The sequence below is a fragment of the Neomonachus schauinslandi genome, chromosome 5 (assembly GCF_002201575.2).
Source record: "Neomonachus schauinslandi chromosome 5, ASM220157v2, whole genome shotgun sequence".
Classification (NCBI taxonomy): Eukaryota; Metazoa; Chordata; class Mammalia; order Carnivora; family Phocidae; genus Neomonachus; species Neomonachus schauinslandi.
The window spans coordinates 58,426,865-58,452,692 of record NC_058407.1 but is presented as its reverse complement, the minus strand read 5'-3'; the positions used below and the strand labels follow the sequence as shown (position 1 = coordinate 58,452,692).

Here is a 25,828-nt window from a genome sequence, read left to right as displayed (position 1 = left end):
CGGTGGCGGCGGCGGCGGCGGCGGCGGCGCGGGGGGCCGGGGGGGAGCGCTCGAGCCGGCCGGCCCCGTCCGTGGCGCCCGAGCCCGACGGCTGCCCCGTGTGCGTGTGGCGGCAGCACAGCCGCGAGCTGCGCCTGGAGAGCATCAAGTCGCAGATCCTGAGCAAACTGCGGCTCAAGGAGGCGCCCAACATCAGCCGCGAGGTGGTGAAGCAGCTGCTGCCCAAGGCGCCGCCGCTGCAGCAGATCCTGGACCTACACGACTTCCAGGGCGACGCGCTGCAGCCCGAGGACTTCCTGGAGGAGGACGAGTACCACGCCACCACGGAGACTGTCATTAGCATGGCCCAGGAGAGTAAGTGGGCGGCGGGGCGCGAGCAGTGGGGTGCTGGCTCGGGCTCCGGGAAAGTGAGCGCCTCCCGCTCCGAAGCGGGGCGCTCCCGGCTGCTCCGGCCCAGAAGCTTTTTCTGCGAAAACTTGACGGATTGGGGGGCGGGGGCTGCTCCATAGAAGTTTTTCGAGCGGTGGAGACGGGCTGCGGAGTTGTGTGCACACTCCGTTCCCCGAGATGGGAGGGCAAACAGAGAGGGTTTCGAGATACCGCCTCCCACCCCGGGCATGCAAAAAAGACCCGTTTCGGGGAGTGTGGGGAAGCTGGAGCCCATTCGCAGCGGAGTGGAAAGGGCAGCAACTCAGTCCTGAAGGGCCATGGAGGAGAGGCTGGAGAACAGAATCGGGACGCTTCGGGACGCCCCCGCCCCCCAGTCCCAGGCGGGCTGCAGAGCTCTCTGCTCCCAGTGGCCTTGGCACCAACTCTCCACCCCTTCCACCTCCGCTCCGCAACGCGCCCACCCGGCTGCAGAGAGCTGAGTGCTCTTCTCCCTCCAGCAGGAATGAGGTCCCTCCCACAGCCCGGTGTCTCTCCTGGCAGCCCAGCGGGCACCCATTTCACCAGAGCCCTTCTGACACCCGGTCTCCCAAAGGGCTGGGAAAGCTGTGCCTTCTCGGTACTGACCGGGCTCACAGAACTCAACTCCATTGCGCTGGGTCTAAGGGCACCCGTTTGGCTACTCAGAGCTTATCATTCCTTTCCTTATTCACCCGGCCCCTACTCAAAACTGGACTTGAGGAGAGAGGGAGACCTAGGGAGAAAAAGAAAGAAATAGATAAGGAGGGAGGGGGAACCCAGGCATTCAAGCCCCTGGCCAAACGGAAGATGAACATGTTAATAGACTTGAGCTGCTTTGAAATTTTATGGCCTGGAAAATCCAGGCCAACACCCCCCCACCCCACCCCCAGCTCTCCCTAGGGTCAGATGACTCCCTTTTCCCCTCCCCCACTGAGGTCCCTTCACCCCTTCCCGGCTCCAACTCCAGGGAACCAGGCCCTCTCTTATTCCCTAGTGGTTTGGCAAAGTCGCTCCCCCCCACAATAGTTCAGTTTTATGGCTCTGAACAGAAGAGGGGGGGGACTGGTTTATTGGCAGATGGGTCATAAAAAGCTGGGGGCTGAGGTGGACTCCTAGTGGCCCACCCCCATGGGAGAGGCACAGGAACCCAGGTGTGCATCTGGGAGGCTGAGTGCCTCCTACTGCCACCAGTTTTTCTGCAGACCCTAAAGGCACAATACTTGGCCAGGCTTATAAAGAAAAGAAAACCCCAAGGACTAAGAAACTTGCTGAGGGTGGTGGTGGTTGGTGAAAGCCTGGGATCTGTCTGGGTTCCTCAGTCTCCCTTGTGTTCTTAAGGTTTCTACTTTATAGAAGCTAGGAGCAGTCTAAGATTGACTGAGGGCAGGGGTGGGGGTGGGGATTCTATGAAACAGTTGTAGAGGAATTCTGAAGAGTATGCTGGAAGAAGATGAAGGGTACAGAGGAAAAAGATACTCTGGTCTGTGTGGTATAGTGTGTGTGAGGAGTTTCAGAATTGGTGATGGAGCTGTAGACTTCCCCTTGCCTCCTTCTATCCTTAGCATCCCTTAACCAACCGGCTTGAGCCCAGAGTTAGTCCTCATAATGGGGATGCAGGGAGTGAATACACTCTGCGTGCATGGATCGGACAGTGCAGGTTAGGCTGGGGGGGCACCAGGAAGGACACCAGTAGGTGGGGTTCTACCCGAACTTCCGCCCTCATTCTACTTCAGGACTTGGATAACTAGGGAACTGGGTCTCCAGCCAGGTATTGTACGTCCCCTTTAAGAGCCAAGCTGAGCTCTTTTGAGAGGGAGGGGGAGCGGAGGGGAGGGGAGGGAGAGAGGGGAAAAGGAAAAAGAGACTTTTATAGTCTAATCCCCAGGGACCCGCTTTAATAAGAGACTTGTGCTCTGCTAATCGGGGGAGGTGTTTGTCAGCAGAGATGGCCTCCGCTCCCCTCCCCCTTCCTCCCCTCCCCCAGCACTCAGCCCTGGACCCCAGCCCCCACCTCTCCTAGGCTGCAGTGCCTGCCCTAGTTCCCTCCACCCTCTCAGGCTCTCCCACCCCAGCCTTCATCCTGGGAACCCAGCCCCCTTGCCCTTCTGGAAGCCAAGCCCAGCCCCTCAGTTTCTCTCTCCTCTCCTACACCAAGAGGCCCCTGCCCTCTCAGCCCAACCTCCTGCCCCTAGGCCTTCCAGCCTGGGTGAGGAGAGTGGGGGGGGTGGGGGGCGCGGTGGAGGAGGAGGTGGTGAGCTGGGAGGGGGTTGGGCTTTTGCTGAAAATAGTGCAATGACCTCTCTCCAGACCAGCACCGCCTACTAAACCTGACCTGCTGCCTGCCACCAACCCGATCAATCCAACACAGATGTGGCTCCTTCCCCTCCCCTTGGGAGCTGGGCCTATATCTGTGTGTTGGGGACTCTCCAGCCTCTTGTTTTCCTCTGTGGCACTACCTGCTTCTTCTTTGTTCCTCTCTCTGTATCTTTCTACCCTTTCTCTTTACCCCACCAGGCTTAGCTACCTTCCTCCTTTCACTTTTTAGCCTCCAACCACTTCTTTCACATTCCCCCTTCTCTCTCAGTGTTCAACTCCCAAGCTTATTTCTTTTCCCCCTACCATGATCTTCCTCTCTCCCTTCCTTCTCTTCCAGTTCTCTTGACTATCTCTTCCAACCTGCCTTCATCACTAACAGTCTCTTCTCTGTTCTTATCTCCCTCACCACCTCCAGTCTCTCTCCTGTCTCTTCCCCTTTCTTTTTCCATCCATCTTGGCCCCTTCTAGTACCAACTGTCCCCACATCCCCTGGGAGAGAAGTGTATGCTGATTCCCTGGGGTAGGGATGGGGGACTCCGAAGAAACCGAAGACTTGGGCCTTAGTGCCCAATCCCTTATCTCTAAACCTTGGGTCAGCTTAGGTAGGGAGTATGCTTAGAGCTTACAAACCTAACAATAAAGCAGAATTTATTGAGAAGCTACTACTATTTTCATTCTTTATTTAGTGCTCAGCACTCCTATAAAACAAAAATTATTATCTGTATCACTGAGAAGTTTGGTGGGAAAGGTCAGATACAGGTTAATGAGGAGTCCAGCAGTGATTGAACCCACTTTGTAGTCAAAGAACAGTGTTTAGATTCCAGAAAGAACTTTTAGGCACTTGCCTGTATATTTTAAGATTTGGAGCTTAGGTAGTTCATTCAGCATGCATTTACTAAACACTGTTTGGTAATATGCGAGGCACTAAAGCTATAATGGTGAGCAGAACAGACACAGTATTGACAAGTCTCCACCCTCGTGGAGATTAGTAGCTAATAATGAAGACAGGTGGGAAAATAAGACAACCCTATGAAATCAGGCACAGTAACCCCATCTCACCGGCAGCTTCCCTGCCCCAGCTATTCTCCTAATCTCTGAATCTCTACTCCCTGAATCCTCCCTCATTGTACCAGCATTGCAGCTCCAGCAGAATAACTGGGAGGACTACCAGTGCCCTGGGACCTCAGAGAAGAACCAAGGGAAAGGAAGCTACCAGAGGAAATTTGTGTCTCATTCCTGAATATATGAAGATCATTGAGCACTTGCCTCCTCATCTCACTTGGAGGATCCTCCTTCTTCTGGGGTGGGGGAGTGCTGATGGGAGACAACAGATGCTAAGTCCTCCATGATTATACAGAACTCAAGACCTGGCATGATATATAAGGGCCTGGACTTGCTGATCATACTTACATAGCTCTGGAAGCTCATTCCTGACTCTTGTTCTCTCAGTCTATTTAGAGTGAAAATGGATATTCCTATCCAATGGAAACATGATTTAGGGCCTTTCCAACTGACTTAAGAGATTAGAAAGGGGAACCCAGAGGAGCTGAAATGGAAGCAGAGGCAGATGCTGAGAATCAGCTTTTTGACCCAAGAAGGGTCAATTTCTGGTCCAGAACAAGATGTACCGGGCCAAAATGTAAAGTTGGGATGTTAAACCTTTGTAAAGACTTACTGGCACTAGACTGAGAAACCAAAGGAAGCACAGGGGAGAAAAGAAGACATTGCAGTTGATCTGATATGTTGAATTTTATTTCTGAAGCTTTGGGCAATAGGAGTAAACAAAATGGAGGTAGTTTTTCCCTTCCTTAAAAATTGAGGCAATAATGGTGATGAGGAGGAGGAAACAGCGAGGAAACTTGTTCTCAGGTTCAAGGGTCTGGAGAGTCAGATGCACAAGAGTCAGCACTTGAGTTGATCAATTCTTCTGAGTGTATTGTTTCTGGCAGGAATGGTGCAAGAAGCCTAGATCTGAATTCTGGTTTACCTCATGGAATACATTTAGCCCCTGCTCCCTATCTGGACCCTGGTTATCCACTCTTGAGATCATCTGGTTGGGAATGGGGGCTGTACCAAGGCTCCACCTGGCCACCATACAAAACAGGGCAGGCAAAACAAGGCGACCTGAGAACAGCAGGTGTGATGAGGTTTGGCTTCTATGAAGAGCATCCAAGTTCTAAAAAATTTGGAGCCCTCCATGCTGGGGGAATGGTAGGCTGCATGTGGGAGGGGATATCCCTAATAACTCTCTGTGCAGGTTATCTGGTATGGGGGGGTGCTATATATTAGGACAAATGGACTAAGGAATGGATGCAGATCAGAAAGGCCTAATAGAGACATCATCCTATAGGGAAAGAGAGGAGGCACTGTCTGAGTACCAGTGACACAGTAGTCAACAAGACAGACACAAGAGAAGGGTAAAGAACTGGAAAACTCAGGCTGAATCGTCCAAGTTGCCAGTGCCACTTGTCACAATGTCAGAATGCTGCTGACGCCCTTCACAAACACCCTTTGCTGATGCTGTGCCCCCTTCTCTCTTATCAGCGGACCCTGCAGTGCAGACAGATGGCAGCCCTCTCTGCTGCCATTTCCACTTCAGCCCTAAGGTGATGTTCACAAAGGTACTGAAGGCCCAGCTGTGGGTGTATCTACGGCCGGTGCCCCGCCCAGCCACAGTCTACCTGCAGATCTTGCGACTGAAACCCCTAACTGGGGAAGGGACTGCAGGGGGAGGGGGCGGAGGCCGGCGTCACATCCGTATCCGCTCACTCAAGATTGAGCTGCACTCACGCTCAGGCCACTGGCAGAGCATCGACTTCAAGCAAGTGCTACACAGCTGGTTCCGACAGCCACAGAGCAACTGGGGCATCGAGATCAACGCCTTTGATCCCAGTGGCACAGACCTGGCTGTCACCTCCCTGGGGCCGGGAGCTGAGGGGCTGGTGAGCAGGGAGCCTGAGATGGTGGCAGATATGTGTAACCTGGCCCTGAGGAAGTGGGATGTTAGGAAAAGGTAGATCAGGAATGAGAAGGGGCCGGGCACCAGCCTTATTTCTCAGGGGCCAGAAGCTGATTCTAGAGGAGCAGTTTTTGGGGGGCGGGTAGGGTGGGGAGTGGCAGCTATCATTTTTCAGATACAAGCCAGGCAACAGCTAGAAACTGGATTTGGGGTGGTGTTAATGGGAGATCCACGAAAACACAAAAATGGGCTGTTGCTCATAGGGGGCTGATCAGGGTCAGGTTGCCAGGAGAGAATTAGAGGTGAGTTGAAGGAGATAGCTAGCTTGCGAAAAAAGTAGGCAGAAGATAGGGCTGGGTATAGGAGCAAGGGAAAAGCTGAGAAGGCAATGGTCTCTGTTCTGATGCCCCTGTTGAGGAGCAGATGAGAAAGGAAAGGGAGTAGCGCTCTTCAGGGCTCTATTACATCTCTTTCTCCTCTCCCTCACCCCCAGCATCCTTTCATGGAGCTTCGGGTCCTAGAGAACACAAAACGGTCCCGGCGGAACCTGGGCCTGGACTGCGATGAGCACTCGAGTGAGTCCCGCTGCTGCCGATACCCCCTCACAGTGGACTTTGAGGCTTTTGGCTGGGACTGGATCATTGCGCCTAAACGATACAAGGCCAACTACTGCTCCGGCCAGTGCGAGTACATGTTCATGCAAAAGTATCCGCACACCCACTTGGTGCAACAGGCTAATCCAAGAGGCTCTGCTGGGCCCTGCTGTACTCCCACCAAGATGTCCCCAATCAACATGCTCTACTTCAATGACAAGCAGCAGATTATCTACGGCAAGATCCCTGGCATGGTGGTGGATCGCTGTGGCTGCTCCTAAGGTGGGGGACAGAGGATGCCTCCCCCATAGACCCTACCCCTAGACCCCCAGCCCTGACCTCCCTACCCCCAGGCCCTAGAGCTCCCTCCACCTCTTCCCATGAACATCACACCTTGTTCCCTGCCCAAGCAGTGTGCAATACAACAGAGGGAGGCAGGTGGGGACTGATGGGTGAGGGGTTTGGGGAACAGGGGGAAGAGGGGGCATGGTCAGGTGGGGAGTGTTGGAGGTTTGCAGGTGAGAAGGTTTGGCAAGAAGACAGAGAGACGTAGAGACAGAGGTAGAGCAGAGGGATAGAGACAGAGGATCAAAAAGAGCAGCAGTGAGAAGGCAAAGGGAGAGAGAGGCAGAAGAGACAGAGACCAGGCAGAGATAAACGATGAGAAAGAGGCTGAAATGGAGTAATAAGAGAAAGCCCCACACCCAGCCTCCTTTCTTCCACTGGCAAGGTGAGGGGCTTGGTATGGTTTGGGGAGATCCCCTGACTACCATTCTCAGTAGGAGGAAATCAAAAATCCATTCTTAGCTTCTTCCCTTTCTCCCTCCAACAGTGGCCAGGGAAGGGAAGTGAGGGCAGGGGCAAAAGTAAGGATTTGGGAATTTTATTTATTTATTTATTGTGATTTTTCATTTTTTGGTATTTGGCTTTACTGAAATAGAAGGGCCCCTGCCCACTGTGCCCCATTTCTCCCTTATTCCCCAAAGCCCTGTTCTCCCTCAATACCCACCTACTTAAGCACTTGTATAAAGCCTCCAGGGTTGGGAATGGGAGCAGAGGGCAAGAGGGCTAACACATGAAAGTTTCCAACCCATAATCACCCAACTTGACCTTCCTGAGCCAAATGGGTTGAACTGAATTCCAGCAGTCCCAGAAACAGTAAGAGGTTAGGGTTTAGGAGCTGGGGGTGGAGGGAAGGGGAGCGGAGAGCCCTCAACATCCAGGATCTATATGAGAGCCACTAAACTAACCCTCAGATCCACCCTCATAGTCCTGAGTTATTTAGCCAGAGGGTGTGGCCCACATATGCCCAAATTCCCCCCAGCCAAGAGAGAGACCAAAGAGCCTGTGGAATACCCCTACTCCCAGCCTCTATCTTCAGGTCAATAAAAAGAGTATAGAGATCCCAGAGTCCTAGGTCTGGGAAGGGTTAGGAGGGGTGAAGAAAGGAGTAGTAAGGAGATTGAAGGTTACAGGGCATTTGAATCCAAATCACTGCTCTGGGCTAGGGAATAGAGCCAGCAGACCAAGATGGAAGGGATTCCGGAGGGGGGACATTTTAGTTCCCCCAACCCCAAAGCTCAGGGTGGAAGGGGGGAGAACAAGGGAGCAGAGTGTCTATAATTATTTTTATCTTTTATTTTTGGAATCTAGCAGTACCTGGCAGTAGGGAGGGGACAATACAGTGGGGAAGGGAAAAGCATCTGACAAGGCCAGTTAGAGCAGAGGATTGGAAGGATGGAGACTCCCTGGTTTGGAAGGCTAGGAAGCAGGCAGGGACTGGTCGCCACTCCCAGTTACTAGCTGGGCCTATTCATTCCTCCCACAATCCTGACCCACCATCCTCTGGACTCACTGTGCCTCAGTTTCTTCCCCTCGATGGAATGAGAAATAGCAGCACCCGCCACAGCCAAGAGATGAATTCTGAGCACTTACCACGGGCACTTTATGGACATAAAATACCTCTCGCTGTGGAACAGATAACCAGGGCACCAGAGTAGTGGTGAAGAGATGTGAGGCTTAGAGGAGTCACAGGCTTCAGAGTACAAGTTCCCCTCTGCCTCTCAGACAGACAGTGCCTGAAGCTAAGGAGTTGAGAAATCTCCTGATCCACACCCTATCCATACCTCACCACCAGACCTCTTGGCTCCAGGCAAGAGCCTAGAGAATGTCAAGAGAGGATGTCAAGAGAGTAGGTCCAGAACCTTCAGCAAAACTATCACTCTAAGTAGAGCCAACAGTTATGGGTCTGACGAAAACAGTACTGAACTAAAGCCTGACCTGGAGAGCTGACCTGGAAGGCTTGTTCTTCCCAAGAGATGACTCTCCTGTCTGGCCCAGATGGTGGAAGGGGCAAAGGTATCTGACCACCCTTGGGAAGGTGATGTTGGTGAGCTTTAGTATCTTCTTCCCATTCCCATAGTGAAAAGTGAGATGAGGTATTTTGGTACAGGAATGGGCAGGGGCTGTTAAGCATTTCAACTCGCCTCCCATGTAACAGCTACGCTAACCCCCAGCCTCTCCTCTCTGGCCCTGTTCTTCCATCCTTCTACCCCAACCTTGGAGAACAAGATACACCTGACCATCAACACCATTCACATTTCCTTGGTTGAAGGAGAGGAACAGAGAAGAACAGAAGATGCCTCCTCCAAGATCAAATGCTCATGTCTCTTGATCTTGGCACAGGGTGGGGGTTGGACAATAGACATCAGGTGACTTCCCTCTACAAATTCTAGAGAGCTGGAGCATTAGACTTGGGGGACACTTACAATATGCCCCTTTAACACCGCCAAATAAAGACCTTTGTGTGGGGGGGGGAGGGTCTTTTTCTTCTGAACATAAATTATGAGTTGCAGTCTCATTCCCTTGGTCCTCCTCACCCCCAAAGAGGCATGGGGTAAAGAGGCTTGGGGGCACAGTCCAGCAACCTAGTGGGAATTAGCAACCCTTCTCCCACGTTATGATGTGTGTGGACCTGGCCAGTGCCCCTCTGATCATAAGTAGTGTAATTATTATTTACTTTGTGTATTTGTTACACCATGTGTGTGATTGCCTTTGTTTGTTAAGGGTGACTGAGGAGTATGGGGGTGACAGGGGCACTGGAATGCCGGGAAAGGACTTCTTCACTGAGATCAAGGCTTCCTGGAGGGAACCATTGCAAAAAGGCCATCAGGCAGTTTTCAAGTTATGTGACAGAGGGCAAAGATGGCCATAGGGTGCTCTGAGTTTTGGGATGGTCACATGACACAATCCAGCACTTGAACCTGAAAAAAAATAATAAATAAAAGCAGTCAAAGAGTTTAGAATTCAGTGATGAACTCTTCTCCCTAATCAAGCACCACATTTACACCTTGGAGACCAGAACAAAAGAGGATCTGAGAAAGGATGAAACCTTGTGCTCAAGGAATAAGAACATGGGGCTCTTTGGAGCAAGAAAAAAACACTAGGGGCATATGGAATGAGGGTGAGGACATACAGTCCAAGGGAGGATGGGCAGAGAATGGGAAAGGGAAGGGACCTAGAACAACTCTTCTCTGGAAAACTTGATCCAAAACAGTCCCAAAGATTACCAAAACCCTCTCCCAGCCTCCACATAACAGAAGATCTAAAATTTCTCTTAAGATAATCCAGCTCATGTCAGTCCCATTCTTCCATAGTTCCCTGATCCTGTTTCCTTAACTAAGTTTCACCAAAATCCACAAACCAAACCAACATAGCCATTCAAATTGTAAATGTACCAAGATGGTTAGGCATCTCAAATAGTCTTTGATTTCACCATAAAAATGTCTCCCGTGTACCTAAAACAAAAGAATCTTGCCTAACTCACATTTGAAAAAGAACAAGGACAGCTCTTGTCACATTGACCTGATCCATAATGGGGGCCAGGGCCACTGCGGGGTCAGTGTGCCACCATACTCTCCCTGTCCTATCAGTTCTGTCAGTAGACTGACCCCACCGCAGACCAACTACAAGAGTGAGGCTGAGGGAAGATAAAAGTGCTACATATGGTATCTTCCCAAGGAATTGTTTTATCCACACCTACTCCTAGCTTTTGGCTTGAGCTAAAAATAGGTTTTCTCCCTCACTGCTCATTGTTTCCTATGTTGAAAGGACACCCAGAAGAGATTGCCAGATGACTTTTATCCCTAAACAACCTCCAACCCGATGCATGAGTAGCTAGCTATCCTATACTGTTCCTTGGCCTGTTTGTTGGATGTCAGGGCCCCAAGCAAAGAACCAGCAGGCAGTAGCATTTACAGCTTCTGATCTGTAGTGAGGCAGAAGCAGGGAAGTCAATGCCCCAGGCTACAAGGTCAGCTTTCCTGCCTGTGAGGTGGGATAACCGAGCAACTGGGACTCCCACCTCTTCCCACTCTCAGAAACCCTAAATACACCTATACATGCAGTGCCCCCGCCAACACGTTCAAATGAGTCCACTCAGCTCCCTCCCTACCCTCTAGCTGGAACCTACTCAGGGAAAAGAAATATTTCCACTGTAAATCACCTAGTAAAAGAGCTTACTGAATGATTACTATGCAAACTATGGTAAGCAAATTGTGCTGAATATATAATCTATTATCAATTCTCAGAGCAACCTTCACAATAGGGTCACTTGCTATTGGTACTGGAAAGAGTCATGGAATGATCTGCCCAGTCTCAGAGCCAGCAGAGCTAGATCTTAGAACGAATTACACCTAAGTACTACACAATATTCTACTCTATTATAGTAATCTAAGAAGTTGAAAAACTAAAGGCAAGGAAAGCAAAGGACAAGAAAAGAAATAAAGAGAAAGCTGGGATCCACCTTGGGCACAAAGGGTCTGCAAAGGTGTGAAACCTGCCATTATTTTTCAATCCCTCTGAAACGAAAAACAAGAATGTGGACATGTAGCAAGAAGGGGAGATTACATTTTAGTGGATTTCAATAATCAGAGGGAACAACATTGTCTGTCAGAGGTCCACATGGAAAAGAATAGAGAAAAAGTTATTCTCCCTTATATAAGTTCCTTCCTTCCCCCTCATCTGCTTCTCATGTCAGACATGGCAATAGGACTCAACCCTAAGAAGTCCTGCTCTTATTCACATCTTCCTTCCTATAGCTCTCACCCCTACAAAAGCTTCTAGTGTTGTATATTCAAAAGTTCCCAGGAGTTGGGGTGGGGGAAGGGCAATTTAGAGTGATGGTGGAGAAAAAGAAACCGATCCCATGGTTCTTAGAGAACCATAAAAAGGTGCAGATTTATAGCTGAGGAAGCTAGTTCCCTCCATATCTTTTATAGACTCCCTCATTAAGAGCTCCCAGGTATGCAGAGAATGTCACAGCTTCAGGACAGGGAAAAGACTGGAGTCAGCTAACTGCATATGAATCCTAGATCAACTACACCAGGGCGACTGGGGGATAGGAAGGAAGGGTACTTGGATCCCAGATAAAGAACTGCAAGCCTGGATGCTTTTAAAGGGACTTACTATTTTAAGACTGAATTAGTAAAAAAAGACATAGGCACCCTGAACTTTCATGCTCAAAAAGTATGCATGGAATGACTACCATGAGACAGGAAGAGGAAGATTTGGTGATCAGGCTTGGAGGTGAGAGACTTATTGACAGAACAGCTGCTGGAACGGGATGAAAAAAGTTATTTAAAAATCCGCAAATTGAGAAAAAATACAGTATCAAAGATTTGGGGTAGTGAGTTGAGTGGGGAAAAGAATGATTAACCTTCAGAAAGAGAATCCTGGGGGAAGGCTGAATACCCTTCTGGAAGGTTTTAGAAGATAGAGACAAAGTGAAGAAAACTTCTGAAGGACCCAGTGTTCTATTTCTTTACCTATTTCTTATTTTCCCATCCTTGGGTAGAAAACCCTTACTGAATCTCTCTCTCTCTCAAGCTACAAAACAACTAGTTTTCTGTGGCTCTGTTTTCAGAGAGAAATAGAGTAGAGAGAGAAAAGTTACCCTCAAGATCAGGGCCTGGAGAAAAGAAAAGGAAGGCAAACAGAAGAGGCCAGAGGGGAGGGAGGGAAGGAAATGTTTAACCAGTGTTCCCTTTTGTTCACCTCTCCAAAATCAAATTGGGGCAAAATTCACAATAAATGGGCAATCTTTGCATCTGCTCTCCAAGGCACAGTTTTCCTAAAGCATCTAAACTTAGGTCCCTGCCCTACTCAGCAACCAAAGAGACTTTGTGGAATGAGATTCTTGTTAGGAAGGGGATCAAACCATTACTTTTCTATTCTATTAATCACAAAACCAGACAGGTTATAGTAGAAATGGAAATAAGGAATTACACCACAGCAACACAGGATCTGATCAAGGTATCAAAGTTTTCAGGTAAGGTGCCAGGCTCTTAATTCTCAAACAAAAACCAACCTGATACAGATGTCCAGAAATAAAGATTAAGAGGAGAAACCCTACACCAACATACCCAAAAAGAAAAGTAGCATGTCTCAGATCTTGGTGAAACATTAAATGCAAACAGGCAGCCTGCTTGGAGAGAGTCAAACCTTTCTAAGTAGGAGGCTCAGCAAGGAAAACAGATTTTGGTAATATTTAAGAAACGCTGAAACTAAAACTGTGTACTTCTGTAATGGAAGAAGACAAACTAGCACAGGACTCGATTAGAAAATAGAAACTGGGGCGCCTGAGTGGCTCAGTTGTTAAGCGTCTGCCTTGGGCTCAGGTCATGATCCCAGGGTCCTGGGATCGAGCCCCACATCAGGCTGCCTGCTTAGGGGGAAGCCTGCTTCTCGCTCTCCCACTCCCCCCTACTTGTGCTCCCTCTCTCACGATCTCGCTGTCAAATAAATAAACAAAATCTTAAAAAAAAAAAAAAAAAAAGAAAAGAAAATAGAAACCTCCAGGGGCACCTGGTTGGTTCAGTCGAAAATCATGCAGCTTTTGATCTCTTGATCTTGGGGTCCTGAGTTTGAGCCCCATGCTAGGTGTAGAGATTACTTACACACACATACACACAAAACTTAAAAAAAAAAAAAAAAAAAGTAGAGGCCGCCAGTCCACTGCTCATATTCCCAATGATCTAGACAACAATACTTAACACCTCTAACATCCTGTCATGCTTTGAATCCCTACACTTTCTTCTAGCTCTGAGGCATACCCAGCCCATCTCCCTTCCTGAACTGCACAACCAACAGGGTCCTACATACTGCCTTGGCTGAAACCAGACAGTATCTCACCAGGTCACTCTTGAAAACAGAGCCCTTCTGGACTCCATTCCATAATAGACTAGCAATCATCAGCCCTTATATTTACATCCTTTACACCTAAAACTCAGTGTTCCCCCTATTTTACCCCAATGGGTCATGCCAACCTGCCAAAGCAAAGATTCAGGGTGAAACTTGGCCTCTTCATGGAGGATAAAGAGTATATAAAGATGCCTGTGTGTATGAGAGAAGGGAATAAACAGGCTTAAAGGAATAGACTCAAATCCTTTTCCTTGTTCTCTTTTCTAAAGAATAAAGGCATTATGGCTAATTCCCTGTAATATTTGTCCCTGAAGCTCCCCTTATCTGGTCTAATCTGGCTCTAAGAACCCAAAGGAGCACCTAATAAAACACATTGTTTTCTTTTCTATTTGTTTTTTATTAACAAGCAAAATAATAATTAAAAAACAACAACAACAACCACCTTAAAGTTGGAACAGCAATGAGTCAAACTGCTGCTGAAGTTCCTGGATGTACCCAGGGTACATGCTCTCTCACTGCGAGGCAGAACCTAGGCACATGACTGTGCATTTAGGTATATATATGACCAAGAAAAGTCAGAGAGATGGAAACCACTGGAGAACAGAAAGCATTAAGAGCTTTTCATCAGGCAATCCCAAAGCGCTCTGCCCTTTTCCTCTTCTTTGCCTGTGAGAAAGAAGCAAGAAGAAAAAAATTAGATTGCAAGACAACAGTGGCCTGGGTTCCTGGCTGCTTTAATCCAAACTCACATGAACTATCATAAGGTCCAAGAAGGAGGGAAGACACAGGCTTACGCTTGGCAGCCAGAGATTTCATTCCTGAATCTCTCTAGTTATCCAGTTAGAGCTGGGGAGGTTTGGTGGGAAAGAAGGGGAGAAGACTGCAGGGAGTAGGGGGTGGGGGAAGTGGAGGAAGAGAATAATAGTAGATTCCTGAAGGAGAGAGGGCCACTCAGCCTTATATCGAATTAGTCTGGAAACAATGGACTTTTTTTTTTTTTAAAGATTTTATTTATTCATTTGAGACACAGAGATACAGAGAGAGAGAGAGCATGAGCAGGGGGGGAGACAGAGGGAGAGGGAGAAGCAGGCTCCCTGCTGAACCAGGAGCCCGTCGTGGGGCTCGATCCCAGGACCCTGGAATCATGACCTGAGCCGAAGGCAGACGCTTAACCATCTGAGCCACCTAGGTGCCCCGAAACAATGGACTCTTAACAGACTGGGGAATCTTACAGTCAGTGGGGAGATGGGAGATCTCAGAGGACAAAGGGTTGACCGATGCTATTTTTTCATGGAGAAGGTGAAGGGGGTGCCTTTCTAGGCAGTAAGGCCCAAGCAGGGAGCTATTCCCTGGACCTCCAAATCCAGAGAGAGGCATATAAATCTTCAATGCCAACAGAGTAAATGGGAAGGAGGGGAGTCCTCAACATGGATCTCTTAAAGGGAGTCAGCACTGGAGAGAGGCACAAAATGAGAAGTGGGGGAGGAGAGAAAGACTTTTTTTCTGGGAGTGACTGAAAACAGTGCTGAGTCCTTCATCTTCATTCTAACCACTGCCCCCAGCAAAGAGGGGACTTTTTTTCTCTAAGAGAGGGAGGTGGGGGAGGGGCAGAGGGAGAAAAAAGAATCTTATGCAGGCTCCACACCCAGTGCAGAGCCCGAAGTGGGGCTCGATCTCACAACCCCGAGATCATGACCTAAGCCAAAATCAAGAGTTGGATGCATAACTGACTGGGCCACCCAGGCACCCGGGGACTTTTTTTTTCCATTTCATTCACACAGGAGGTTAAATTTAGATTTAAAAAGAAAAGATGAGTGTGTATAAACCCAGCCCACTCTACCTGGATTACTGACACAATTCTTTGGAATCAAATAAATTAGTTATCTGGTTCATGTGAACTCCATCAACCTCTGAAGTTACGACTGCCTTACATGCACGGACTCTCCCAACAAAAGCTACTATTGTTCCCAACCAACAAAATCATCTGCCTTATCTTGGAAGAAGCCAAATGTACTACCTTAGTAAAAACCTGGCTGGTTCAACAGTTTCCTTGGCAAAGAGGGAATAATTTTACTAGAATTAAAACAAGCCTTTAAGTTTACTTCTAGCTCATCCTGGCAAGTCAGTAAGTAAGCTGATACTTAACAACAGGTAATGCTTTATTCTGAATTAGTAGCACAAAGAATACAAAGTCTTTCAAGTTTCTTCCTTACTGGAGATGTAAACTGATCAAACTGTAAAATTTTCAGGGTTTATTTACAAGACTCACTCTGATATTTATTCATAAAAAGACTTTATAAGATTTTGAGTGTGTGAGGTAACAGATTTTCAAAGGTCATCTCCAGGGCTGCCTGGCTGGCTCAGTTGGTAGAGCATGCAACTCTTGAAATCAGGGTCGTGAGTTCAAGCCCCACGCTGGGCGTGGAGCCTACTTTAAAACAAACAAAATCCATCTCCAGAAGTAGATGGAAAGAAGTAAATTTGGATTAAAGGAAGAAAGAACACTGCAAATGCTTCAACGACCCAAGAAATTTTTAGAATTCTAAACATATTCACTATTTCAACTCTTTATGTACACCACAGGTGACACTTTGGGTCTCCATTATAGATACTCTCTCTCTAAGTAATCTCTATGCCCAACATGGGGCTGGAACTCTCAACCCCAGGATCAAGAGTCACATGCTCTACCAAATGAGCCAGTGCCCCCATTATACATACACTCTTAAATCACCAAATCAATATTGTCTGTCAAAACTCTGAGTAGTCTTGACAATGCTCAGGGTCTCCGTTAATGTAAGTTACTCCAGAGGAAGCTGGGATATGGACAAACACGTCTTTTTTTTTGCTTTTTTTTAAAGATTTCATCCATTTATTTGACAGAGAGAGAGCACAAGTAGGCAGAGTGGCAGGCAGAGGGAGAGGGAGAAGCAGGCTTCCCATAGAGCAGGGAGCCCGACACGGGGCTCGATCCCAGGACCCCAGGATCATGACCTGAGCCGAAGGCAGACGCTTAACCAAATGAGCCACCCAGGCGCCCCTAAACACAAGTCTTTAAAAAACAAACAAAAAAAGCCACTCTTTCATTTAAGAAACTAGTTATAAATAAAGTGGTAAGAACAAGAAGTCTCATTTGAGTCCACTGAGGTATTCCAGAGGGGAGTTAGGCACAAATATACTTGTGTCTGAGTTGGATAAGCCTTCATTAAATGATCAAATATGGCTAGCAAATAATCAGAGACACTGCTGCTTACTAAATATATGACAGGCTTTGTGTCAAGCATTTTACATAGTATCATCCCTTTTTACATAAAATAATTTCAAGTTTAAAATACCACTTCGAGGTAGGTATTTATTATCTCTACTTTCCAGATGATGAAACTGAGTCTCAGAGAACTGCCTAACTTGTAAGTAATACTAAATGGCAGTCATTTTTCAAATCCAAGCCTTTGTGATTCCAAATCTTGTGCTCCTTTCTAAGCTAAATGGCTCTAACACCGAATTAAGTATACTGATGGAATTCAGTGTGGCTACTTTATCCAGAAAACAGATGTTACGCAAAGAACAAAAAGATCTTATTATTTGGGCACTTAAGAAGTAGGCCAGGGAAATAACATTTCTTCACCCTCACTTCCTTTCAAGAAAGGAAGCACTCTAGGTATATTTTACCTCTGTATCCTCTGTGGTTCCTGTTCCAGCTGAACTTGTAATAATCCCAAATCGCTCCTTCCTCTTTTTCAGTTTCTCATCATCTTCAGACTATTCAGGGACAAAGAAAAGAATTGAAACAAGCTAGCCTCCACTCATGAGATAAAAGAGAATGAAATTATTTTTTTTAAAGATTTTATTTATTTGACAGAGAGAGACACAGTGAGAGAGGGAACACAAGCAGGGGGAGTGGGAGACGGAGAAGCAGGTTTCCTGCTGAGCAGGGAGCCCGATGTGGGGCTCAATCCCAGAACCCTGGGACCATGACCCGAGCCGAAGGCAGACGCTTAATGACTGAGCCATCCAGGTGCCCCTGAAATTATAACTTAATGGTCACAATATGCCAGCCAACCTTGTGCCAGAAACTAAGGATCACACAAACAAAAAATAGACAGGAAACTGAATAAGGAAGCATACAGTATGTTGTCCCTAAGAATGACTAAAAACTGGGGCGCCTGGGTGGCTCAGTTGGTTAAGCATCTGCCCTTGGCTCAGATCATGATCCCAGGGTCCTGGGATTGAGCCCCACGTCAGGCTCCCTGCTCAGCGGGGAGTCTGCTTCTACCCCTCCTTCCCACTTGTGCTCTCTCGGTCTCTCTCAAATAAATATATATATATAAAAAAAAGAATTGGGTGCCTGGGTGGCTCAGTCGTTAGGCATCTGCCTTCAACTCAGGTCATGATCTCGGGTCCTGGGATCAAGCCCCACATCGGGCTCCCTACTCCGCGGGAAGCCTGCATCTCCCTCTCCCACTCCCCCTGCTTGTGTTCCCTCTCTTGCTGTGTCTCTCTGTCAAATAAATAAATCTTTAAAAAAAAAAAAAAAAGAAGAATGACTAAAAACTTAATTTTAAGTAGTACTTCAATATTCATAAGACACGTGGAGTCAAGAAAACATAAGAAATACCCATACAACAAATTTCTGCGGAAATTCTTGTAGTTCAGAGATATGGAACACTGAGGCTTCGGTGAGTAACACCCGAGGACAAATCGTTGGTAGAAGGCACCCAAACTACTTGTTGAACACTGCTAACAAGTTCCATTTACTTGCCAAGGGATGGAAGGGAAAGAGGCCAGAGTGGTATTTGTGAAGAATGAACAAAAGAAAGCCAAGCATTATGAATGCCCAGCAGTGTCACAGAAGGCTCTGAATAGTTTGAAATGATCACGGGGTGGGGGGGGGCAGGGGGGGCAGGGGGGGACAGAGGGAAGGGAGAGAATTCTGAAGCAGACTTCCCGCTGAGTATGGAGCCCAATGCAGGGCTGGATCCCAGGACCTTGAGATCATGACCTGAGTCAAAACCAAGAGTGGGGAGGGGGGTTGGGTGGCTCAGTCGGTTAAGTGTCTGCCTTCAGCTCAGGTCGTGATCTGGGAGTCCCAGGATCCCGCCCGAGTCAGGCTCCTTGCTCAGTGGGGAGTCTGCTTCTCCCTCTACCTCTGCTCCCACCCCTGCTCCTTCTCTCTCTGGCTCACTCTCTCAAATAAATAAAGAAAATCTAAAAAAAAAAAAAAAAAATCAAGAGTTGGACACTTAACTGACTGAGCAATCCAGGTGCCCCCCAAAAAAGTATTCTTGTTTATAATAATCAGAAATTAGGGATGCCTGGGCGGCTCAGTCAGTTAAGTGTCTGCTTTCGGCTTGGGTCATGGTCCCAGGGTCCTGGGATCCAGTCCCACATCGGGCTCCCTGCTCGGCGGGGAGCCTGCTTCTCCCTCTGCTTGCCACTCCCCCTGCTTGTGCGCACTTTCTCTCTCTCTCTGACAAGTAAATAAATAAAATCTTAAAAAAAAGATTAAAAAAAAAGAAATTAAAATAATGATGAATAATATTACAGTCACTAACATCTGGGTACTTACTTTGTGCCAGGTACTGTACAAAGTTCTTTACATGCAATATCTCATTTACTTTTAAGTTTATTTATTTATTTATTTATTTTATTAATCTCTACACCCAACATGGGGCTTGAACTCATGGCCCCAAGACCAAGAGTCGCATGCTTTTCCGACTGAGCCAGCCACACTCCTCATTTACTTCTTATAATCATCTCAAACATAGTAGGCACTATGACATACAGAGTAGGTCCTACGACTAAACCCATTTCATAGATAGGAAAACAGAGACTTTCAGAAACTAAGTAACCTGCCCAAAGTCTCATAAGCAGTAAGTGGCAGAGAGCCAGGAATGGAATCCAGGACATTTTACTCAAGAATCCACTTTCCTAGCTTTACCATCTCCTCAGGTATCTCACATAACCCTTTCTTTGGAAGAACAGTAGCAGAATGGAAGAAGTGCTTAATTCCCAAAGGAAAAAGGATCACTAGGATCCTTAGCTAAAGGTAGCTGTAAACTAGTTCAACAACTTCCATATCACTCAAATAACCTGGGTCAATGCTAGGATCCCATCCCCTTTCTACCAAAACATATGCCTCCACTTTATAACTGTCTGGGATCTAGGGAAAGGACTCTAGTTTGTAATCTTGCACTAAAGATTTTCTCAACTGAATTTGTTTCTAATTTTGCCTAACTGGCTACTCCATCTGTTTAACTGTAATAAAAGAATTAGGAAGATTTCCAATGAACACAGCCCTCGTATATTTTTCCTTACCAAAGTTACTAGGAAATGTTTTCTTTAATTTGTCTACCACCATTAAGATAAAGTAAGAGATAAAAATGGAGCACTCAAAATGAGAATCTCCATAGAATATTCTAGATGAAATATCTCCATTTCACGAAGTCTCCAGGCCAAGCAGAGTGTTAGGGGTAATAAAAGGAGCATCCCATATCCTTCTTGAGGAAAGGCAGGACTAGACCATATATTGCTGAACTACTACTACATACTTTTTTTAAATTAATTAATTAATTTGACAAAGAGAGAGAGAGCGAGAGCAGGAACACAAGCAGGGGGGAGTAGGAGAGGGAGAAGCAGGCTTCCCATGGAGCAGGGAGCCCGATGTGGGGCTCGATCCCAGGACCCTGGGATCATGACCTGAGCCAAAGGCAGACGCTCAACGACTGAGCCACCCAGGCGCCACAAGTACATACTTATTTTCATTCAGTTCAGAGGTAGGGTTATTTCAGCAAGCTCAAATCACAGAGAGATGGTACTTTCAAAATCCAGATGTTTTTTCAGCACAAACCCTGGGGCCACTCCCTTCACAAATCTCATCACAAAGCCTATGTCTATTTAGAATGTGTGGGACAGCCTTTTCTCTGGTTCTCTATTTTGCTACAACCTGAAACAGGGATTTTGACTTCCAAATTAAATTTTCTGTGCTTCCTTTTGAGCTCAAAGGTAAGGAAAGAGAGAGGGAGGAAAGAAGAGGGGTACACTTCTCTAGCCACTAAGGCTAAGATCAGAGAGTTCTCCATGAGCTTCCCTTTTTAATCAGACCTTTGGTGTCTCTCCTGGACATCCAGGCAGAGCATCTGCTGCAAATCTACCAGGGTCTCTAGGGAAAAAAATACAATACAGATCGTCCCACCCCCCTACAAACAGCCTGCCCACCCCTCACCCGCAGAGACCAGTGAGGGTTTTATTTTGTGCATGCCTGCCCTTCCCTCCCTACCCAGAGCCCCTCAGCTTCCCTCCTAAAGCCTCTTTCCCCCTTGCCCTGCAGGGAAAGTGCACAACAGGCCCAGTAAATCAACACAGTTCTAATGATCTCTCTCACTTGACCCTTCTAGCGTGACGGTGTCTCATGGAAACAAACGTACAATAAACTTCACTCCATCTTTAGCTCCTTGCTGACAGGTTTTGATTCATGGGATGGTGAGACCCATCTGAGGGAAATTACCTCGATCAAAACGCATCTCTCTCTCCATTCATCAGGCCAATGCTCCCTCAGGCCATGCTCAAGTGCACAAATGGGGTTGTGCATCTGCAGGCAGCACTGACCCCTCTAGCTCAGTGTCATATGCATTTGCAAACCTTTCCCTTCTTCATTCCTCCTCCACTTCCCTCCAACCCCTTAACCACTAACAAATCTTTTTTCTTCCCATGTATGCTCCTGTGTGGGAAGAACAGTGCTGGAATCTGAAGTGCCCTTATTTCCTATCAAGTGGAAACTCCTCAAAACATACAACCTGCATTCAAAACCAGAGGAGGAACCTGTCCTCTGACTAAACACAGGCCTTGGATGTTCAGATTGATCCATTTACTTTACTTGCCCATCTTCTCACTCAAATTTAAATAGCAAGCCAACTAACTGACATCAATAACTTCAGCATACATAATCCTCCTATCTCCCAATAGCTGCCTTGTTTTTCTTTTTAAAAGCTCATGGATAAAAATGAGAAAGAGAGTTGTGCAAAAGAGGAGAGAGCCCATATACAAAGCACAGGATGGAAAGCAGAATGTAATAAAGCCAAATACCCCCATGAGTCACTATCACTGTATTTTCCATCATGGAATAAGATAATTCTAAACTGAGCTCTTCGGACAACATCCTCAACTTTTCAAATTCACTTTTCTTCTTGTTTCCCTTTCATATTTGGAAAATCCTCAGGCAACATAAAGCAAACAATGCCTGCTGGAGGAAAAGATTGAGACATTCAAGGCTGCCCCAACATACAAATTACATGTGTGAAAGCACTGCTCAGAATATAGGGATTCATAAAGGTACTCAAAAAATGGTAGCTATTATTTCTACTGCAACCTTCCTCCTGGTCTTTGAAACAAAGTGTGAAAACACCAACAAAATTTTGAAGCTAACAATGTCATTCATTCATCTTCTACATTAGAAGCAAAGTCATCAAGGGACACCTGGGTGGCTCAGTTAGTTAAGTGTCTGACTTTGGCTCAGGTCATGATCTCAGGGCCCTAGGATCAAGCCCTGCATGGGGCTCGAGTCTGAGTGTCCCTTTCCCTCTCCCTCTGTCTCTCCCCCTGCTTGTGCTCTGTCTCTCCTCAAATAAATAAAATCCTTTTTTTTTTTAAGATTTTATTTATTTATCTGTCTGAGAGAGAGAGAGAGAGAGCACAAGCAGGGGGAGGGGCAGGCAGAGGGAGAAGCAGGTTCCCCGCCGAGCAAGAAGGCCGATGCAGGACTCCATCCCAGGACCCCGAGACCACAACCTGAGCCGAAGGCAGATGCCTGACCGACTGAGCCACCCAGGCGTCCCTCAAATAAACAAAATCTTAAAAAAGGGGGGGGCGGTGGGGGGATGGGTTAGCCCGGTGACGGGTATTAAGGAGAGCACGAATTGAATGGAGGACTGGGTGTTACACGCAAACAATGAATCATGGAACACTGTATCAAAAACTAACGATGTAATGTATGGTGACATAATAAAATAAAATTTAAAAAAAAAGGAACGGATAAAGAAGATGTGCATATATACAAAGGAAAATTACTCAACCATCAAAAAGAATGAAATCTTGCCATCTGCAACAACGTGAATGGAACTAGAGGATATGATGCTAAGTGAAGTAAGTCAGAGAAAGACAAATATCATGATTTCACTCATGTGGAATTTAAGAAACAAAACAGATGAACATAGGGGAAGGGAAGGAAAAATAAAATAGGATGAAAATTGAGAGGGAGGCAAACCAGAAGAGATGCTGAATTCTAGCAAACAAACTGAGGGCTGCTGGAGGGGAGGTGGGTAGGGGAAAGGGATAACTGGGTGATGGGCATTAAAGAGGGCACTTGAGGTAATGAGCACTGGGTGTATATGCAACTGATGAATCACTAACTTCTACCTCTGAAATTAAGAAAAAAAAAAAAAAGCAAAGTCATCAAAAGTAGGTAAGAATCTTGGGGTGCCTGGCTGGCTCAGTCAGAAGAGCATGTCACTCTTGATCTCGGGGTTGTGAAATTTGAGCACCACATTGTGTGCAGCGATTACTTAAATGAATAAATAAATAAAAACTTAAAAAAAAAAGTAGGTAAGAATCAGACCCATTACCAAGACAACAAGAAAATTCCCATTAGCTGCAAGGCAAATAAGTATTTGGACTGATGAGTTAGGGTTAAAGTGTGGCAGAATAAGTAACCAGCCAACCACAGTCTATTAACCATCTTCTCCTTCTGAAACCCTAAAAAAATCTACCCTGCCAGGCTTTACTGATTTCATCAAACCTAATAATGATGAAAAAAAAAAGGGGGGGGCGCCTGGGTGGCTCAGTTGGTTAAGCGACTGCCTTCGGCTCAGGTCATGATCCCAGGGTCCTGGGATCGAGTCCCACATCCGGCTCCCGGCTCAGCGGGAAGCCTGCTCCTCCCTCTCCCACTCCCCCTGCTTGTGTTCCTGCTCTCGCTGTCCCTGTCTCTGTCAAATAAATAAATAAAATCTTAAAAAAAAAAAAAAAATCTAGGTAATATCCAAGGGAACAGAGCAAGGATCCAAACTCTAACTCTGCAGATCCAATCTTAGGTATTCTAAAGGCCCCAAAGGAATTGCTTTCAATGAATTAAAGACATCAGTTTCCATCAACATTTTAAGTAACACCATTAATCCATTCAAAATTAATCCATTCATGCACTAGTTATTCAAATAACTACCTTAGGTTAGGCACTATTCTGGCATTGGGAACAGAGAGGAATAAAACAAAGATCCTTAACCTCATGGGACTTATGAACTTAAGACTGAGTTACAATAGAGATGCATGCCATTGTTCATTACATTATTGCATTATGAGGACCCACGGGGAAATCTTCCTTCTGGTCCCCAGATGTAGAGTAATTATGCTTTTGCTGAGCAACTTGTAAGTTTTTATCTTCTCAACCCTGTGAATCACTATAAACACTTGTTTTCCTCTTTCTACCGACAGCTATAAAATTTGGAGCCACGGGGCGCCTGGGTGGCTCAGTCAGTTAAGTGTCTGCCTTTGGCTCGGGTCATGATCCCAGGGTCCTGGGATTGAGCCCCGCATCGGGCTCCCTGCTCAGCAGGGAGTCTGCTTCTCCCTCTCCCACTCCCCTTGCTTGTGTTCCCTCTCTGTCAAATAAATAAATAAAATCTTAAAAAAAAAAAAATCTGCAGCCAAATGTGTAGTCTGTCTCTGGCAAGCGGTTTTGAAAATATATGCTATTAGCCAGAAGTATTAAGGTGAGAGAGAAGTATTGAGGTGAGATCCAAAGACAAGGATCCAACACCAAGATCCCAAGGCAGAAACTTAAAAGATAAAGTACAATTAGTTACAGGGTTGCTGCTGGTCCCTTAAGAACTTATTCCTCTCTAAATATAATGGGATTAATACTTCAGTACCCCAAGAAGGAAAAGGAGAAGGGAAGGAAGCACCCAAGTTATTACTAGAAATTTTATTTTTTTAAAGATTTTATTTATTTGTCAGAGAGAGACAGAGAGACAGAGAGCACAAGCAGAGAGAACAGCAGAGGGAGAAGCAGACTCCCCGTCGAGCAGGGAGCCCAATGAGGGACTCGATCCCAGCCCCCGGGATCATGACCTGAGCCGAAGGCAGACGCTTAACCGACTGAGCCACCCAGGCGTCCCTATTACTAGAAATTTTAAATTAAGGACTCTTGTCAATGGTTTCCATGACATATACACTGTAGCCAGGAATTAAATCCCAAATGGAAGATCAGCTGCAACAACTGGCAGCCTGAACATCACAGATACTTTCTAAAGTGACTGTTTCATTCTATGGCAAATCCAAGGATAAGATCTCTACCCAAGATGGAGCAGACTGCAGCTTTGTTATCTTCCAAACCCAACCTGCTTCTTCAAGATACAAATTCAAGAGAACATTTTTCAAAACTTACTAGTCCTATCCTGAATACAAGAAAGAACACCACTCCAAGCTCAGTGTGCCAGGGTTATTTGCTCTGCCAAAAGGAGCCCACTTTGATTTAATTAGCACTCCATGGGCTATGTACTGAAGGCATACATCTTCTTCAATTTTATTACCAGTGCCACTCTGGATCATAAAAAGAAACTAGGAAAGGGGTGCCTGGCTGGCTCAGTCGGTAGAGTGTACAACTCTTGATTGATATCGGGGTTGTTAGTTTGCGACCCACAAGGGTTGTATAGAGTACTTAAAAAAATAAAATCTTAGGGGTACCTGGGTGGCTTGGTCAGTTAATTGTCTGACTCTTGATTTTGGCTCAGGATCCAGCCCCACCTTAGGCTCTGGCTTAAGATTCTCTCTTCCCCTCTTCCCTGCCCCCCCCAATAAATAAATTAAAATCTAAAAAAAAAAAAAAATAAAACAAAATCTTAGCAGCGCCTAGATGGCACAGTCGGTTAAGCATCTGACTCTTGGTTTCGGCTCAGGTTACAATCTCAGGGTCATGAGATACAGCCCCATGTTGGCTCATGCTCACAGTGGTGTCTGCTTGAGATTCTATCTCCCTCTCCCCTCCCGTTCGCGCTCTCTAAAATACATAAATCTTTATTTTTAAAATTTTTTTAAAGATTTTATTTATTTATTTGACAGAGAGAGAGAGACAGCGAGAGAGGGAACACAAGCAGGGGGAGTGAGAGAGGGAGAAGCAGGCTCCCCGCCAAGCAGGGGGCCTGATGTGGGGCTCGATCCCAGGACCCTGGGATCACGACCTGAGCCGAAGGCAGACGCTTAATGACTTAGCCACCCAGGCGCCCCCATAAATAAATCTTTAAAAAATAAAATAAAATCTTAAAAAAGGGGGAGCCTGGGTGGCTCAGTCGTTAAGCGTCTGCCTTCG

The 25,828-nt window shown here is 46.6% G+C and overlaps 2 protein-coding genes across 3 annotated transcripts in view; one reads left to right on the top strand and one right to left on the bottom strand.

Moving 5' to 3' along the window:
* Positions 1-2: 2 nt before the first annotated feature.
* On the top strand, positions 3-6,700 carry GDF11 (growth differentiation factor 11; the record flags this gene model as incomplete). The annotated part of the gene is made up of 3 exons (XM_021687220.2): positions 3-354; positions 5,269-5,666; positions 6,177-6,700. Coding segments are annotated over 3 exons (1,131 nt in total), but the record flags the coding sequence as incomplete, so codon positions are not given.
* Positions 6,701-9,390: 2,690 nt separating this feature from the next.
* The window catches only part of LOC110577801 (SAP domain containing ribonucleoprotein), a 51,878-nt gene continuing 35,440 nt past the window's right edge, over positions 9,391-25,828 (bottom strand). Inside the window, exons 10-12 of one of the 2 annotated variants that reach the window (XR_002480139.1) lie at positions 17,143-17,232; positions 13,919-14,142; positions 9,391-9,539 (exon numbers count right to left, since the gene is read on the bottom strand). Coding sequence is in view for 1 of the 2 variants with exons in the window: in XM_021687232.1 (XP_021542907.1) it covers positions 14,101-14,142; positions 17,143-17,232 (132 nt within the window). In the remaining variant the exon portion in view is untranslated. Of the gene's footprint in view, positions 9,540-13,849; positions 14,143-17,142; positions 17,233-25,828 lie in introns of those variants that run through there. The other variant, XM_021687232.1, reaches the window with a different exon arrangement.